We start from the raw sequence: 17016 nt of genomic DNA, 5'->3' as shown, positions 1-17016 counted from the left end.
AGGAGCTGTGATTTTTGCTTGGTGACAGTTTGCAGTACCAATAAAATTGTTAGAAATTTTAAAAAGATAAACATTACAGTAATGTTTTACCATGCTGTTCGACCAACCAGGAGGTTTGCAGGCACATCTTCCTCAACTGGGAAGGTCATTTCTCAGTCCTGTTTTTTTTCCTATAGAAAGGTCACTCTTTGGATCTGAAGTCAAACCGCTGTTTTCTTCTGTATGTAATTTGCAAGGAAATGGTTATTTGTTTTTTTAGAATTTTCTTTTAGTTTTACATGGACACAACACTTTAATTTTTTATTTTGTTTTATTTTTATGTGGTGCTAGGGATCGAACCCAGTGCCTTACACATGCTAGACAAGCACTCTACCACTGAGCCACATCCACAGCCCAGATTATTTGTCTTGAAAAGTTGAAAAAGCAGATGAGTTCGGATTCAAAAACATATCAAAAAAATTGTGCACCATGATCAAGTAGGATTCATCCCTGGGATGCAAGGCTGGTTCAATATACGGAAATCAATAAATGTTATTCACCACATCAATAGACTTAAAAATAAGAACCATATGATCATCTCGATAGATGCAGAAAAAGCATTCTACAAAGTACAGCATCCCTTTATGTTCAAAACTCTAGAAAAACTAGGGATAACAGGAACTTACCTCAACATTGTAAAAGCAATCTATGCTAAGCCTCAGGCTAGCATCATTCTGAATGGAGGAAAATTGAAGGCATTCCCTCTAAAATCTGGAACAAGACAGGGATGCCCTCTCTTACCACTTCTGTTCAACATAGTTCTCGAAACACTGGCCAGAGCAATTAGACGAAAGAAATTAAAGGCATAAAAATAGGAAAAGAAGAACTTAAATTATCACTATTTGCAGATGACATGATTCTATACCTAGCAGACCCAAAAGGGTCTACAAAGAAACTATCAGAGCTAATAAATGAATTTAGCAAAGTGGCAGGATATAAAATCAACACGCATAAATCAATGGCATTCCTGTATATCAGCGACAAATCCTCTGAAATGGAAATGAGGAAAAACACTCCATTCACAATATCCTCAAAAAAAAAAAAAATACTTGGGAATCAACCTAACAAAAGACGTGAAAGACTTATACAATGAAAACTACAGAACCCTAAAGAGAGAAATAGAAGAAGATCTCAGAAGATGGAAAAATATACCCTGTTCATGGATAGGCAGAACTAACATCATCAAAATGGCGATATTACCAAAAGTTCTCTATAGGTTTAATGCAATGCCAATCAAAATCCCAATGGCATTTCTTGTAGAAATAGATAAAGCAATCATGAAATTCATATGGAAAAATAAAAGACCCAGAATTGCAAAAACAATGCTAAGCAGGAAGTGTGAATCAGGTGGTATAGTATCCTGATTTGTATGGGGCACTTTCCTCCCTTGTTTTTTCATGATGTCTGTGTGTCTTCCTCTCTTGCAGTTTAGATCCAGCCACCTGACTTCCTATTAATTTTAATGAAATTGAGTAAAGACAGTGTGAGGAGAAACAAGAAAACTGAACTCAACTATTGATAAAACCAAAAACTTTGCCTGTTTATAATCACATTTATATAAAATAGATTGTTATAAATATTTATATTGAAACAGTAAAAATGGATGGGAGGTAAAGGTATTTTTAAAATTTATTTGTTGACATCTTGAATATGAAAGATAGTAATAATTGTGTTTTGGATCATTCTAATTATTTCTAAACCCCATCTGAAATTTAAAAAAAAATTGCTGAATTATAGAATTAGATATGATTCATTTAGTCTGTCCTACTTTAGAGTGTATAATGACCTGGAAAGGGTCATGAAATTTCCTACTTTTTGTCAGCAAACCATTCATGGTAGTAAATATCTACCTGAATGTAGGGATAAACATCAGTAAGATCTTTGACATTGTGGATGTTGAAGAGAAATTCAGATGTGGTTAAAAAAAGAAGTACACTTTGAGAAGAACTATGGGTATGTTCCTGGAGAGACAATGGGGGATAATTGTGGGTCTCTTCTGAAGATGTGGGTGTAGCAATGTAATGTTAGTAAGACAGAGGATGTTACCAAGAATAATTATGTTGGCTTTAACCCATGAGACAGAACTATGGAAATCAGACGATTATTGACTTTCTTTAATTAATTTAAAAAATGAGTGCTTTTTCTATTTCTGTGTTTCTAATTTTATCTTCCAATATTATACTTACTGATTCAAATGGATGTTTGATCTGCTATAATACAGCAGTCATTTTGAAACTCCTGTCTTTCCTCTGTTTGTCTGTAGTGTTTTTCCTTTTTGATTGAATTATCCACACCTGACCGTCTTCAATAACTTACTGCTTGTATGTATTGGTGTAGTTCTACAAGTAGTCAATCATTTTAAATTTAATTTGTCTCTCCATGGTGTTAACTATCCTACTCAACTTGATGCATGTAAATTTAACGAGCTTGCTATCTTGAAAATCTACATCCATGAATGAAAATATTGAGCTTAATGTTTATAATTCAGTTGAAAAAAATGTCCACTCTATTGCCATTCTCTGCATGATAGCTCCTTAGTGTTCTAAATAGTTGCATGTATGTGCCCATCTATTAATATTCATTTTTTTTCTTTCCTTGGCTTTACCAATGAAAATGTGGAAACATTTATTTTGTTCCAGCATTTTCTCAGTCTAATATGGAGTCAGAAATAAGTAGTAGGAAGACGGTATTCTTCTGGTTTGTGGCAACTTCTGGCCCTGTCAAACCCACACAATCTTTTGGAGTATCTGAGAAGGTGCTGACTTGGTGTGAGGGGTCTCAGCCCTATCTACCCCTTTACCAGGTGCCACAGGGAAGTGTTCAATCACACATTGATCCTTTTCTATATCCCTGATGTTGTCCCCTATAAAATTGATGGATTTAGCTTCGCCTACCTTGTGTTGGTAACACTTTGAAGATTCTTCTTGGTAATAGCAAAGCATGGGACATCAAGAATCAGCACAGTGTTGGCAATCTTAGTGTTCAGCTCCATAGTATTAGACCCCCAGGAAATGGGATTTAATGATAATGGAGACCAAAAAATATGGAAATAAAAATGGGGAGACTAGATTGATTAGAGTTCAAAAATAAGCTATAGAACCATGGTTAACTTCAAGAATTCCCCTGAAGTTTTTCTCAATACCTCAAGTTGAGGTATACAGAAGATATAGTAGATTGACATATACAGGCATAGAGAAGGGGATACCTAAATTGGTTATTGGTAAGGATTAAATAATGCTTATAAATTTAGCACATTGCCTAGTTCAGCCATTTAACCATTATTTCAGATCATAGGTCTTTGGAAAAGGCCATTGGGAAAATGAGTAAGAAGGATGGTTTAAGAGGGTAGGGTTAGATGAGAATGGGATGAAGTATAAGTAACCAAGGACCTTGTGTTTAGGAAACTCAAGAGTGCCTTGTTTCTAGCTTTAGGTTGGACTTTTGTTTTTATCCAGGTTCAAACCCTTGGTCTTACTAGTCTTGGATTTGTCTTCATAGTGGTTTCTTCCCTTCCCTCTCCTCTAGCCTTGGATTTGTCTTCATAGTGGTTTCTTCCCTTGCCTCTCCTCTCCTCCATCCATTCAGTTAGTGTGTGTTTACTACAGCAAACACTCCCAAAACCTAGTTATTTATTTTTTTTAGATTTTTGAGGACTTGTCAATTTTTTAAATGAAAGAGTGTTCCATTTTTATTGTTTTCAAATTATTCATAAAATTGTTCAAAATATTTTAATTTCATCCTTCTCCCGACACACCCAGTACTGGGGATTGAACCCTGGGCTTAACTACTAAACCACATCCCCAGCCCTTTTTTATTTTGACACACGGTCTCACCAAGTCATTTAGGCCTAGCTAAGTTGCTGAGGCTGACTTTGAATTTGTGATCCTCTTGCCTCAGCCTACTGAGCCACTGGGATTACAGGCATGCACCCCCCCATGCCTGGCTTATTTTAATGTTTTAAAACTTTTACTTTGAAATAATTTTAGTGTTGCAATTTTAGAGTTCTTCTGTACTCTTTAGTTGGCTTTCCCTAATATCAGCATCTTATATAACATTAGGACAATTATTAAAAATAAGAAAAAAACATAGATACTACTAACTAAATTGTAGACTTTATTTCCAGTTATGTCTTTTTATATTCCAGGTTCCAATCCAAACCACACTTTGCATTTAGTCACCATGTCTCCTTTGCCACCTCCAGTCAAGGACAGTTCTTTATGTTTTATGACCTTGACACTCCTGGTTATTTGTGTAAAGGGTCCTCAATTTGGGCTTATCTTTTTTAAATTTTTCTTTTCTCCTTTCTCATGGTTATTGAGGAATATTTTGGGAAGAATACTGTAGAGGTCATATACCCTTCTCAGTATATCTTTATCAGGGAATAAGTAATGTGTTGACTGTTTATAGAGGGAGGGATTTCCTGCTCATTGCTATACTAACCGTCTGGAGGAAGGCTGGCAGGAAAGTAGGTCCATTCAATGCTGGCTTTGAGGAACAAGAGGAGAACTTTCTGTAATGAATCTCCAAAGATGAGTCAGGGGCAAGGAAAGCTTTTAGAAGAGAAATCAGAGTGGGACAAAAAGCAGGAAATATCCATGTGTAGGTTTAGCTAGGTACTGTTAATCAAAAATATTTTGGTATTGGGGGAAATTCATGGGATCCAAAACAAACAAACAAACAAACAAACAAACAAAAAAACCCCCAAGTTGCCAGGAAAGTACCTTATTCTAGAGATTATCTCTTCCACAGATCACCTGTGTCTGTTTTTGTCCCAGTCTCTGCCTCTAGGGAATCTCACCTAAGACAATGGAGATACAATTGGCAAATAGAAACTGAGAATTGTGAAAATTAAAGACTTTCTCACTGTTCTCCCTCGCTGACCTTTTGCTGCTTAGTTTGTCTAATAGTCTTGGGAGATACTTGATTCTTCTGGACATACAACATATGGACACAAAGTTTCTAGGAAAAAGTTCTCAGTACATTTCCCAAGGACTTTACCATTTCCAGAAGTTAACTAGCATTGCCTCGTGAGGTTTTCTTCCTGTAGCCTGCTTCTCCATAGATTGAAAATAATTTGTTCTAAAGATCTTGTACCTTTATACTTTGAAATATGTGTTTTCCCCCCCATCTCCATTGCTCCTTTGTTCCTTTTATAAAGGGCAAAGCTTATCTTTGCCATTCCATTTCCTCAAGGACATGCAGAGAGTGATGACCTATTGCATGCAGTTCCATGCCAACTGGGTGCTCCTTGACTGTTTGTGGTGTTGGGTAGTCAATTCCTTTTTTGTGGCCTCATTTCTTCATTTCATTTTGTATTTACATTGAAGCTATCATCACAGTTTTGTCAGAAAGATTAGTGCCATATATCAGCAAGAGAGGTGTCATTAGCCAGAGGAAAACAATTGGAGAATTCCGGGTCTCTTTCTTAATTCCAAAAGAAAACACTGGCCAGAGTTCTCCAGAAAGGCATGAAGCAATAGAATATACACAAACTTAGTGATACATGAGAGAAGGTTCATTAAAGGAATTGACTTAGAGAATATGGAGACTGTTTCTTGAAAGGCCTTCTGCAAGCAGGAGAATGGGGGAAGTCAGAAGTGTGGCTCAGTCCAAGGCCAAAGGCCTGAGAACCTGGGTGGGGGAGAAGTGAAGCAGACATTGGTTCAGGTCTCAAAATCTGACAGAAGAAGGGTGTCCCAGCTAAAGAAGAGAAAATGAATTCACCTTTCCTCTGCCTTGTTGTACTACTTGGGCCCTTAGTTGATTGGATAGTGCTTTGCCCAATTGGGTGAGGTTGAATCTTCTTAATTAGTCAATTGATTCAAATGTTCATCTCTTCTGGACTCACCTTAAGAGATCATCCAGAAATGTTGCTTCACTAGCTGTCTGGGCATTCTGAATCCCAGAGATGAACCTCAAATTAACCATCAGGACCCCTTCTGTGTATGAACTCATGTCCTCTGGAAACATCTTTCTAAAAAGAAAGTGGCTGCTTTTCTTTTTCTTTGAACTATCCATCTTGAAATTTTAATTCAGTTTTGGCCACAGGTAATGGGCTTTATGTCTTTTAGTATTCTGTATCTATTAAGTATTTTAATTTGCTGGTTAAAGAGGCTGAGTTATGTTTAACAATTGGAAATTAATAGTGAATAATTTATGACAGATTCTCAGAACTCTTAGGTTTCCCCCCACCTTTTATAACAATTATCCCCTAGCTTCCCCATTACTTGCTTCCAGTAAGATCTTTTTATTTTTACTTGTGACATGATAATTGTACATACTGATGGGGTAGGGTGTGGTATTCCAAAACATATACAATGTTCAATGATCAAATTAGGGTAATTAGGGTATCTCTTACCTCAAACACTATTTCTTTGGGTTGGAAACACTCAAAATTATTTCAGTTATTATGATGTAAAATAAATTATTAATTGTAGCAACCCACTGTGCTACAGAACATTAGAACTTAATCCTATTATCTCCTCATACCCATTGAATAGCCCTTCTCTTTTCCCTCTCCCCTAACCACTTCCCAGCCTCTGGTTAACACTGCTTTGTACTTTCTATATGATCAACTTTTTTAGCTTCCACACATGAGGGAAAACATGTAGTGTTTGTCTCTTCCATGCCTGGCATATTGCCAGTGAAATTATTTATATAATACAAGCTACCTACATCCATAATTAAAAAATCAATATACCACCTTTCTGTACTACATAATTAGTTTGTATTTCAGTGTTAAGTGGCACTGACTATTGAAGAAAGTAAAGAAACATTCTTGAATCTCTGGTTCATACCGCTGTGAGTACAACACTACAGTACAGACTGACACAGTGTGCTGTTTTGAGGATTCAGATGCCACAAACAGTATTGGCCTGGGATACCTGTGTTTCAGAAATGGAGTAGAACTATTGATAAAGTTTAAAAGAATTGTAAGTATAATTTACAGAATAGTTGGATTCTTGAGAAATTTGGTGTATTAAAACCAGGCAATACAAAATACATAATATGTTACAATTTAACAATTGGTTCCATTTTACAGTTTATATCTAATTCCACAGTCTTTTTTTTTTTAAGAGAGAAAGAGAGTTTTTTTTTTTTAATATTTATTTTTTAGTTTTCGGCGGACACAACATCTTTATTTGATCAAACCCAGGGCCACCCGCATGCCAAGCGAGCGCGCTACCACTTGAGCCACATCCCCAGCCCCACAGTCTTTCTTATTTTTAAAGGTCTGTGAATCTCTTGTAGGTGCAGAACATTTTTTTTTGTCCTGTGAGTGTAACCAGGGAATATCTAGCAGGGATTGCTCCTATAAATGCTTAAAGCATCACTTCAGTCACTTTTAACCAGAATGCCTCTAGAAATTTCTAAAACTGCTAAGTGGTAGTAAAGCCTATTGAGAATTATTAGTTTACAGGAAAAAAATGAAATAAAACAAGCTAGTATTCACCTAATTTCAAGGATATTTCTAACTGGAGTAGTGACAAGAGTGGAATTAATAATTACTACCTATTATTGAGGTGTCAAATGGAACAATTTCTAAGATCTCAAATATTTCTCTCAAGATGAAGTGAAAGGAATTTTGAATTTTAAGTGCTTGAGGTTTGGTGGCCAAAAACTGAGTTGGATAAAGGCATAAACTTCAGTACCCGGTGAATGTAGCTCACTTATAAAAATTGGCAGAAACTTACTTACTGTTAAGTTTAAGTTTGGATAACCTGGTCAATAGATGACCCAAAGTCCTGATTTTCATGGACCTATTCTGAGTAGACATGGAGTTGATGTATATACAAGTACTTAACATTGCTTATCACATATGGCCCAGGGCTAAGGCTGGCAGGAAATCCCTTTGAGCTTCCCTTCATTTTCAGTCATTTCTTTCTTACCTCTGTCTCCCTTTCTTCTGCTCTTCCAGAGCAGCCTCTTAAGCAACGTAATTGATAGCAATCCTTATGTTTGTTTGGATATGCCTGACTTGTATTTTTAGTCAAAGTTACTTCCATAGGGACATATATGATGCTTAAACGCTTATTTTGGTTGGTGCTCTTGAGGAATGTTAGATATTTAGGTGGTACCTGTTTATCTTAGTGTAACTTTTATGTGCTTTAGATCTTTCAGTTAATAAACTAGTTAATGTTTTAGAAAGAGATGGGGAAAAATAATTAAAACCATAAGATGCTTTGTCATTTGCTGGAATCAGTTCTAGTGATTTGATTGTGTGGTGTTCTTGTAGCTTTCAGAATCGGGGAAGTGGAAGTTTATTTACTTTCTAATTTTTCTGGTACACAACAGCTCTTTCAAAACAGTACAAGATAGCTTCAGGTACAGCTGTTGTAAAAAAAATAATTAAAATTGTGAATCCTAATAACCTTAGGAAAGGCAGAAATTTGCAACTGTCTAATTATCCATAGTGATGTGAATATAACTTTAATAGCCTGCTATGAATTTAGATTTTCTGGTAAGCATTTTACCTGTTACACTCATCTAGAATACTTTCTCTCTCTCCAGCTTTCCTCTCTCTTCCTTTCTCTAGGCAGAATTACATGTAAATCATTTCAAAACAATTAATGCTGCTTTAGTCACAAATTATTGATTTTTCCATTCATAGCATATATAGAATTGCTGCACTATTTAGATTCTAAAACCAGGCATTTTAATTGTGTTTTCCAGGAAGATATGAATTTAAATGAAGATAAAAAGGCACCATTGCGGGAAAAAGACTTCGGTATCAAAAAAGAAATGGTGATGCAGTACATTAATACTGCTTCTAAGACAGTAAGTAAAACTGTCAAGTTGAAAAATATTGCTGAAACATGATGTTGTGTGGAAAACAATGCCTTTGTTTAATGAAGTACTGAAGTGTGTGTACCACTGTAATCAGAGGGCTTTTGAATGTATGATTAAAGGCACATGAAGTGTAATACATTTGTTTAAAAATATTGCCCATCTTATAACTTTTAAACTATGTTTTTGACCAGTTACATTGGTAAGAAACATTGTGGTCTACTGTAAGAGATCTTTCCCTGTTGGTGAATTAAGATGGGCATTGATTTCCAATGTCACCTATAAACAAGCATAATATTTGTATTGTAGGAAAATGAGGCTAATTTTATTCTACCTAAATCAGAATACATAATGGGTATATTTTTAATGTGAGCTTCTTGAAGGATAAAATTATCTTGTTACAAATTATAAGTGCAGGTATTGAAAGGAGCGTTGAACTTCCACATGGCTGCCAGTTTTTCAGGGAAACATAAAATATGTGGGCAGAAATAATGACTAAATATCTAAGAAACCATGACTGGCATAGAGAATCAATGCATTCATTTCATGGAGCAGCAAATGAACTTGACTAGTCATGTACAAATTGTAAATAAATGATTTGGATGAAAAATATAAAATGGACACTAACAAAGAAGTGAAAGACAGTAGAAAATGACCATGGCTAAATTTAAAGTAGAATTGAATTAGAAAAGAGCAGCTTAACACACTAGTTTTCACTGAATACTTTATCCTAAGGCCTGGTTACAAGGACATAAGTTATTTATACTTTAACTCCATTTATCTACTAGCCTAGTCTTTGACTCTGAGGTATTTCTTTTGGAAGAAAGATTCAAGTGGTGTTTAATTTTTAAACATGTCTCACATTTTGGTAGCCTGATCAGTTGTAGAAATCACTGTGAGTACTGTGCTTTGTCCAGTTCTTTATATAAATGGGCTCAGTGTCCTGCTGTTTAGATGCTGATACTAATTGCTTTTGCCCCTTAATGATACACATAGACATTGCAGGTCAGCATTAAGGGTATATGAGTCAGAGCTCTGTTGTTTTGATCTGCTTATTTATCTTGTTTGACCCCGGGCATCTTATTTTACTTCTCCGAGCTTTAATTTCTCATTCTTAAAATGGGAAAACCTACAACATACCCTTATTATCAGCATTAAATCGTTTATTCCAATTTTAAACTGGTGGCTGCTGCTTGTGGTAGTGCTGCTAGTAGCAATTGTTTTTGCTTGTGATTTTTTTTTATTCTTGGTATTTAAATCATACCATAATTAATAGTATGTGCAAAAGTACATAAGTAATAATACACATTTACTACTTATTCACATCTTTGAGATAGTCATTTTCTTATGTTTACTGAGTGTCCAAATGTCAGGCAGTCTTTTTAGGCACAGGAGATGGGGCACTAAGATATTCTGCTACTTGTCATCCTGCACTTGTAACTGAAACACACAGATATACATGTAATAGTAGGTGAAATGCGATGTGTAAAAAGAGTGAGAAAAGATGATGGAACTGTATGGGATAGTCAGTAAAGACAACTCTTAGGGAATTTTAAATCTACCAATCATGAATTTACTAAATAGAAGTACAAGGAATACTACATCAGAACTGGTTTAGAAAACCTTGATATATTAATATATTTTAATTCTGGAATTTGAGATAATAAACTTCTAAGAGAAAAACAAACTGTTTTGGACTTCATAATAGTGGATCTATTTCAGTTTGCATTTGCTGATTTTAACCTTTAATCCTTTAATCATTTTGGTCTAAGATTAGAATTTATTTATCAAAATTGGGTAATTAAATTATCAGACTTGAGTAAATTAGTTATCTAAAGGATCATTACAGCATTGACTCATCTAATTAGTGTGTGGAGGATCATGGCTTTTTCTAGGAGAGCTCTGAATAATTTGGCAGATGGTTAACATTATAGAAAGTTCAAACTGACCAATCATGTTTCTGCTTGGGAAGTAGAAACACATTTTATTAACTCTGTAGACTTTGTCATGCCACTTTATTTATATTAATGACTATTGAAAAAGTTAGTGAGAAAAACAGAGCCAAAATTTGTAGATGGGTTGTTCTGGAGAGGATAATGCTGAGTACGTGTCAAGTAAATTTATTATTTGATTTTTGCTTTGAGATATTTTTCCTCCCCGGGTAGCCATTAAGATTACCACTGATGCCTGCAGTTGATTTGGAAATGTTTATAAACATTAATCCTAAAAGTAGGCCTAAAGTAGGTAAGGTTAGTTTTTAGAATAAAATGGGAAAAAATGCCATTGCCCAAACTAGTTATTACCAAGACTTATGTGTGAGTTTTGGTGGTCAAGATGCAATACTGACTTTCTGCAGTTAGGAAGGTTTATTAAATTAAGAAACGATCATATTAGTGGCTGACAATGCCAGATTCATTTTTTTCTAATTTTGTAGGGCATAGGCATGTGTTTGTCTAGTACATGGTATGGGGCTTCTGAGAAATATTTCCCCTCCCTCATTTAAGGACCCCACTTTGGAGAGCTGCTCCCTCTGTGCTAAATAGTTATGCAAGGTTGTGAGGTGCTTGGAGAGTGGGATCCTGGAACTGCTGCTCTGGCCCAGTGAAGTCCTCTTTCTAGCCCCTTCCATTATGTGAAGTGAGACATGTTTTTATTTAAGCTGCTTTGAGTTCTTTTCTTTGTTGATGTAATGGCTTGATATGTCATCCACGTACATTTTTGCCTATGTGGGATCTCTCTAATTCACTCTGACAATTACTGTTTCCATTCAAAGGACATTGTAAAAACCCTACTGTTACCCTGCATGTGTTCACTCAGAGAATAGATGACAGAGGTACTACTGGCCCTGTGTTCATTCTCTGGTAAATGACTCACTGAAGAAAATGTCTTTCATAGAGAATATACAATTTACTTGGGTTTGAGTTTCTAGCTGAAGAGTGAGACTAGTGTGCAATTGGTAATAAGGATCTTGAAAAAAGTTAAGTAGATTAGACAAAGGGGAATGAAGGAAAGGGCAGGAGAATACGAAATGGAAAGATAGTGGAATGAATCTGATGTAAATTTCCTGTGTGCATATGTGAATACACCATAGTGAATCTCTCCATCATGTACATCCATATAACTGGGGTCCCAATTAGAATAAGATATATTCCATGCTTGTATAATATATCAAAATGGACTCTACTCTTGTATACAACTAAAAGAACCAATAAAATAAAAAATAAAAAAATGAAAACTAAAGTGATTGTGAAGAGATAGGCAAAATGGAAGATAATTCACAGTTGCCAGAAAAAGTAAGAGGAAACTTACGGAGCAGAACAGGCTGTGGTCTCTTAAGCCACTATTATGCAGAGCCATTTCAGAAAACACTCAAAGCCCGAATTCAAATCAAAGAGAGCTTTATTTACCTGGCCAGGGACTGTCACCCACCCATAAAGACGGAAGCTCTGTGGGAGAGCAGCAATTTCCTGGCCTGTGTCTTGGGAATTTAAGTACGAAAACCAACTCGGTTAACTACATCTTGGGTCCGAGCAGGTGTTAGACAACCGTATCCTGAGTTTGGTCAGTTAGTGAAAATCTACTTCAAAGTCTTGGGTCACCAAGACCACCATATCCTGGGTTAAGTACATTTTGTGGGGTACAAAATACAGTAAACAATATATTATATGAAAACAACTTTCAGTTTCTTAGAAACAAATCTTGTAACCGTTTTTATAGAAGGCAGCAAAATAGTGTCTTAGGCCTATGACAGTTCTTGCTTTATAATTGCCTTATCTCACTTATCAAAATCTTATATCTATAATATATGTTTTTTCCTAATCTGTAACCTATAACTCTTATTGATTGTATTTATCACTTCACGCCATGACAGCCACAACTGCATAGGATTTTCACTGTTTTCCAAATGGAAGGGACTGAGAAATGGTTAACTGAACCATAAGTATTGTTATTATTATTTTTTTAGTGTGGCTTATTTTTCATTCTTGTCTTCCCTTAAAATGCTTTAAGCAGTTCTTCAGATATTGCTAAAATATGGTTTTTATAGTCAAGATTCTTGTGCTTTATGTGGACAAACCAGATTTGGGAGATGGATCCTAATATTTGCTACCTTTTCTTGGTTTTGTCTTCTTTTTCTCTTGTTTTGGGTACATCAAGCCCTGTGTCTGTGACATCAGGGTTTATGTCAGTGCTTATTTTCTTATTGGTATTTTGAGCTGTGTTTAGGGTGAGCTGGCTCCATCTACATCATGTCTGAATAATGTAATACAGTCTCCTATGACAGGGTTCACAGGAAATCTTGGGTTAATTTATTCATAATTAAAGAATGTATTAAAAAGGACTACTGTTCATAATAAGATTGAGAATGAGATATTTGCTTTATCACAAAGAATTAGTAAAATATATATGCTATATTTTCCTATCTGTTGAGAGGAAAGAGTCTTTGTGTTCCACCCTGAGGTCTTTCAGGCTAATCTGTGGCAATGCAGAACTGCAGAAGGCCTGAGAGTTGAAATACTTCATGCCAGAAGAGTACAAGGAACCCCCTGAAAGGAGTGGGAGATCCTGTGTAGAGGAAGAGGATCAGAGGCAGTAGGATTCAAGAGGAATGAGGAGAACCTGAAAGATATCTGTGTGGTATCTTTGTGTGAATGTAGAATTTCTGGGAGAGAGTGAAAAATGTGAAGGGATTTTTGATGGGAAGTACTTTCCTGTTATCTTGTATAATGTGTTATGTCTCCTGGACCCTTCAGCAGAGCTGAACCTTTGCTCATTAGTGAGTTAGGGCTTGAATTTCCCCCAATTTTTTGTACATTAATATGAAACTGTCCTGCTAGTTTGCAACTAGACTGCTTTCTGTTAGCATGTAGCCTTCTTTTTTGGCTGTGGATAAAATACTTTAAATATTTCTCTTTGAAATGCATTCTTCTAGTAAAAGCCCTTCTGAATGCAGTAGCATGTAGCCAGAGACTGCCATACGGTCCCCATCCCTCCATTTGTTTGGTACTGGCTTGTTTCACAGCTACAGTGACATGGCCATTTAGGTGGATGGCTACCTCATATAACTCAGATTCTTACAGAGAACATCATTCTTTACGTTCTATTTGTTTAGTTTTTTTTTTTTTATTATTCTTTTCTGGAAGTTGTGGCAAAGTTCCTCTTTTATAAATGCTCCTAGAAGTTTGCTAGTTCCCTCTGACTTTGTTTTCTATTTTTGTTTTTAGTATTAAAACTAGTTTTTATGTGAACAGTATTTATTGAGAAAGTTCATATAGTATAACTTTATTCCTTGAACCTATTCTTAAATGTTACTGAAATTCTGGCCTAGACTTTTAAAATAAGAAATTAAATTAAATATCGAGTACTACAGAATATAACTTTAAAAAGGATATAAAAATACCATAACAAATTCTTTTTAAATACAGGAGATAACTACATCCACTTTGAATTCCTAAGTGTGGAACTATAATCCTCTGTGTGGTTATATGTATATATTTGAATGAGTATGTATGCATGTATGTATGTATATATAATATTTGTATACATGTTTCAGTGTTTAAAAGTATTTGAGAGGTCTTATCATCGTACCACTTGTTTTAACTTGAGTGGCTAGCATTATGTTTCAAGTATGAAGGATATAGTATTGTGTAGTATGATCCTTCTAGATATCTCTTACCAGAAAAAGTTATATTTTGAGAAGATGTTAGTCATATATTCAGATTTGTGTGTATTTAAAAAATATTTTTGTAGATGGACACATATTTTTATTTTTTTAATTTATTTTTATGTGTGCTGAGGATCGAACCCAGTGCCTCACACATTTGAGGCAAGTGCTATACCACTCACCTACAGCCCCAGCTCCTTGCATATATTTTTTTGAGATGGAAAAATGTGGAGCTAATTTGTTTTAGCATTGATTTGTTACTACTGTAGTAGTAGTAAATACATTTTCATACCTTTCATCATCTATTTTTCTTGCTTACAGTGCAGTTTCAAATGTTAATTAAAAATATTGTCAGAAACAAAGTTATTGTTTTCTCTCATTCTTTGTTAAGGAGTTTCATATTTTAACTTCTAGAAACTTAAGGGACCAAAATTATGCATATTCTTGATAATTAAAGTTACCACAGATTATTGTTGACTTAAACGTCAAGTTAGGATTTGATGAAAGCAACCTTACAACATGGGAGCTTAGTAAAAAATGAGGGTGCTATTAGAAGTCTATGACAACACCACTCTTGCCCACAATACTTTGTCTGTTTGTCTCTAGGTCTTGCTTGCCGAGTAGGAGAAAATTTCAGAGCTCAGGGCAGTGAACCAATTTCTTGTTAATATTATTTTGTAAATTTCTGCCTTTGTAGGGCAAGTTATAAATTTTTTATGTACAATTAAAATTATCTTTCTACAACTCAAATTTATCCAGTTTCCTTATGCATTGTTTCTGGGCAGCTCTAGTGGTGTTTAAACTTCTTTGCTATCATTGCATTGTGGTATTCTTTAGATAGGAGATGGTAATGAAGAAACTGATCCTTTTTTTTTTAAATAGGTAGAAATAAGGTTCAAATTAAAATTGTTTATTTTTGGCTTTTAAAAAATCTTACAGGTTGAGATATTTTTCTTCTTCATATTATTTAAAAAAATTTTTTTTTTGATGCCTGGGAATTGAGCCAGAAGGGCTTAATCTCTGAGCCACATCCCCAGCCCTTTTTATGTTATTATTTATAGACAGGGTCTCTCTGAGTTACTTAGGGCCTCAATAAGTTGCTCAGCATGGCTTTAAAATTGCGATCCTCCTGCCTCAGCCTCCTGAGCTTCTGGGATTACAGGCGTGTGTCACTAGGCCCAGCTATTATTATTATTATTATTATTTTTTTTTAAAGACTTACCAGATAAAGTGTTATTTATTAGCTGAAATGTAGAGACTGAATTGGTCAATGTTTATTAGCATTGTTGGCATTAGAGGTCATCTGGGGTTTTCTTATCTTTGGTCATTCAGTTGTTTCTTGGCCCAAGACATTTTGCTATGCTTATACTTATTTTTATAAACATAATTAAACTTTTATCTGATAACCAGAAAAGTGGTGATAACTTTGCAAGTGCCAGCAAGAAGAGACATAAAAATCATGGTGGTTATGAAGGTGATGACAAAAATGTTCAAATGAAATGAGTATTTTGGAAGAAGAAATATTTCTGAGAGAAAATGAAAAAGTAAGGAAAGTTCTGTGAATGAACAATTTTTCAGTGAGCAAAGAGGAAGGATAATTGATGAAGTGAAGGGGAAAAAGTGGCCAAGAATAATAGCTCTCAACCTTGATATTGATCAGAATCATCTGGGTAACTTTAAATATCTCAATGTCCAGGCCACACCATTTAACAATTATACCAGAATTCCTGTGGTTAGGACTGAGGCATTAATATCAAGTAAATCTTTCTTGGGATTCCAGTGCACAGCCAAGAGTAAGAACTACTTGGCTGTAAAGGATGAGTGTTATCGCCAGATGTCTCTTAGTATAACATTATTCAACAATAGACTAGGAGTAGATAAAATGTAAAGGCTGAGGTTGGTGAATATTTGTGGCTGCAAGGCTGCTTGCATGTGCGTAACATCAAAAAGTATGTTTCAGTGGCATACATACTGAAACTACTAAGAATTTTGCTAGATATTCTGTAACTTGGAGAAATAATCAGAAAAATATGTCCCAAAGAACAGGTATCAGCATGGAAAGAGAGAGTATGCTTTTAGAGTATGGTTTTAAAGCTTCAGTGAACTGATTTATCTTTCCAGTTGGTGGCATTAAACTTTACTGACTAAGTTAGTTAAGATTTGAGGCCTTCTTTCAATTCTTACTTTCAAATGGAATAAATTATATATGTGTGTGTATGTGTGTGTGTGTTTGAATCCTTAGCGTGTCATTCATAATGTGCAAAAGGCATTTGTTCCTTATTTTTTGGTTTTCTGATTTATTACCATTTCCTAACATGTGCAGTTTAGTGGTACTGCCCTAATTCTAAGAACATAAATGTGGTCAGTATAGTCTCTTATTGTCAGTGTGATACAAAATTATTTTCAAATCCCTTTATTATCAGAAGCTTTCCATAACAGATTAAGTAAATTTAGGATCTGCCTTTGGGATTCATTGAGGCATTAAAACAATGTAGTCTAAAAGATAGACAATCTCATTTTTAACTGTT

At 35.1% G+C, this 17016-nt stretch overlaps 1 protein-coding gene and 1 long non-coding RNA gene across 5 annotated transcripts in view; both read left to right on the top strand.

The window, feature by feature from the left end:
- LOC308654458 overlaps positions 1 to 17016 on the top strand; it is a 1408498-nt gene that overhangs the window by 863804 nt on the left and 527678 nt on the right. The gene's annotated exons all lie outside the window — the stretch shown is intronic.
- DIAPH3 (diaphanous related formin 3) overlaps positions 1 to 17016 on the top strand; it is a gene marked incomplete at its 3' end in the record, with an annotated part of 478285 nt that overhangs the window by 71775 nt on the left and 389494 nt on the right. For 3 of the 4 annotated variants that reach the window (XM_081278663.1, XM_081278661.1, XM_081278660.1), the window contains one exon: positions 8713 to 8817. The exons of the other annotated variant lie outside the window; for it this stretch is intronic. In XM_081278663.1, coding sequence (XP_081134789.1) covers positions 8713 to 8817 — 105 coding nt within the window. The remainder of the gene's footprint in view (positions 1 to 8712; positions 8818 to 17016) is intronic. 4 annotated transcript variants of the gene reach the window in all.

This window comes from Spermophilus citellus (assembly GCF_964194105.1).
Source record: "Spermophilus citellus genome assembly, chromosome: 1".
NCBI classification, from domain to species: Eukaryota; Metazoa; Chordata; class Mammalia; order Rodentia; family Sciuridae; genus Spermophilus; species Spermophilus citellus.
This window is presented reverse-complemented; position numbering and strand designations above follow the sequence as displayed.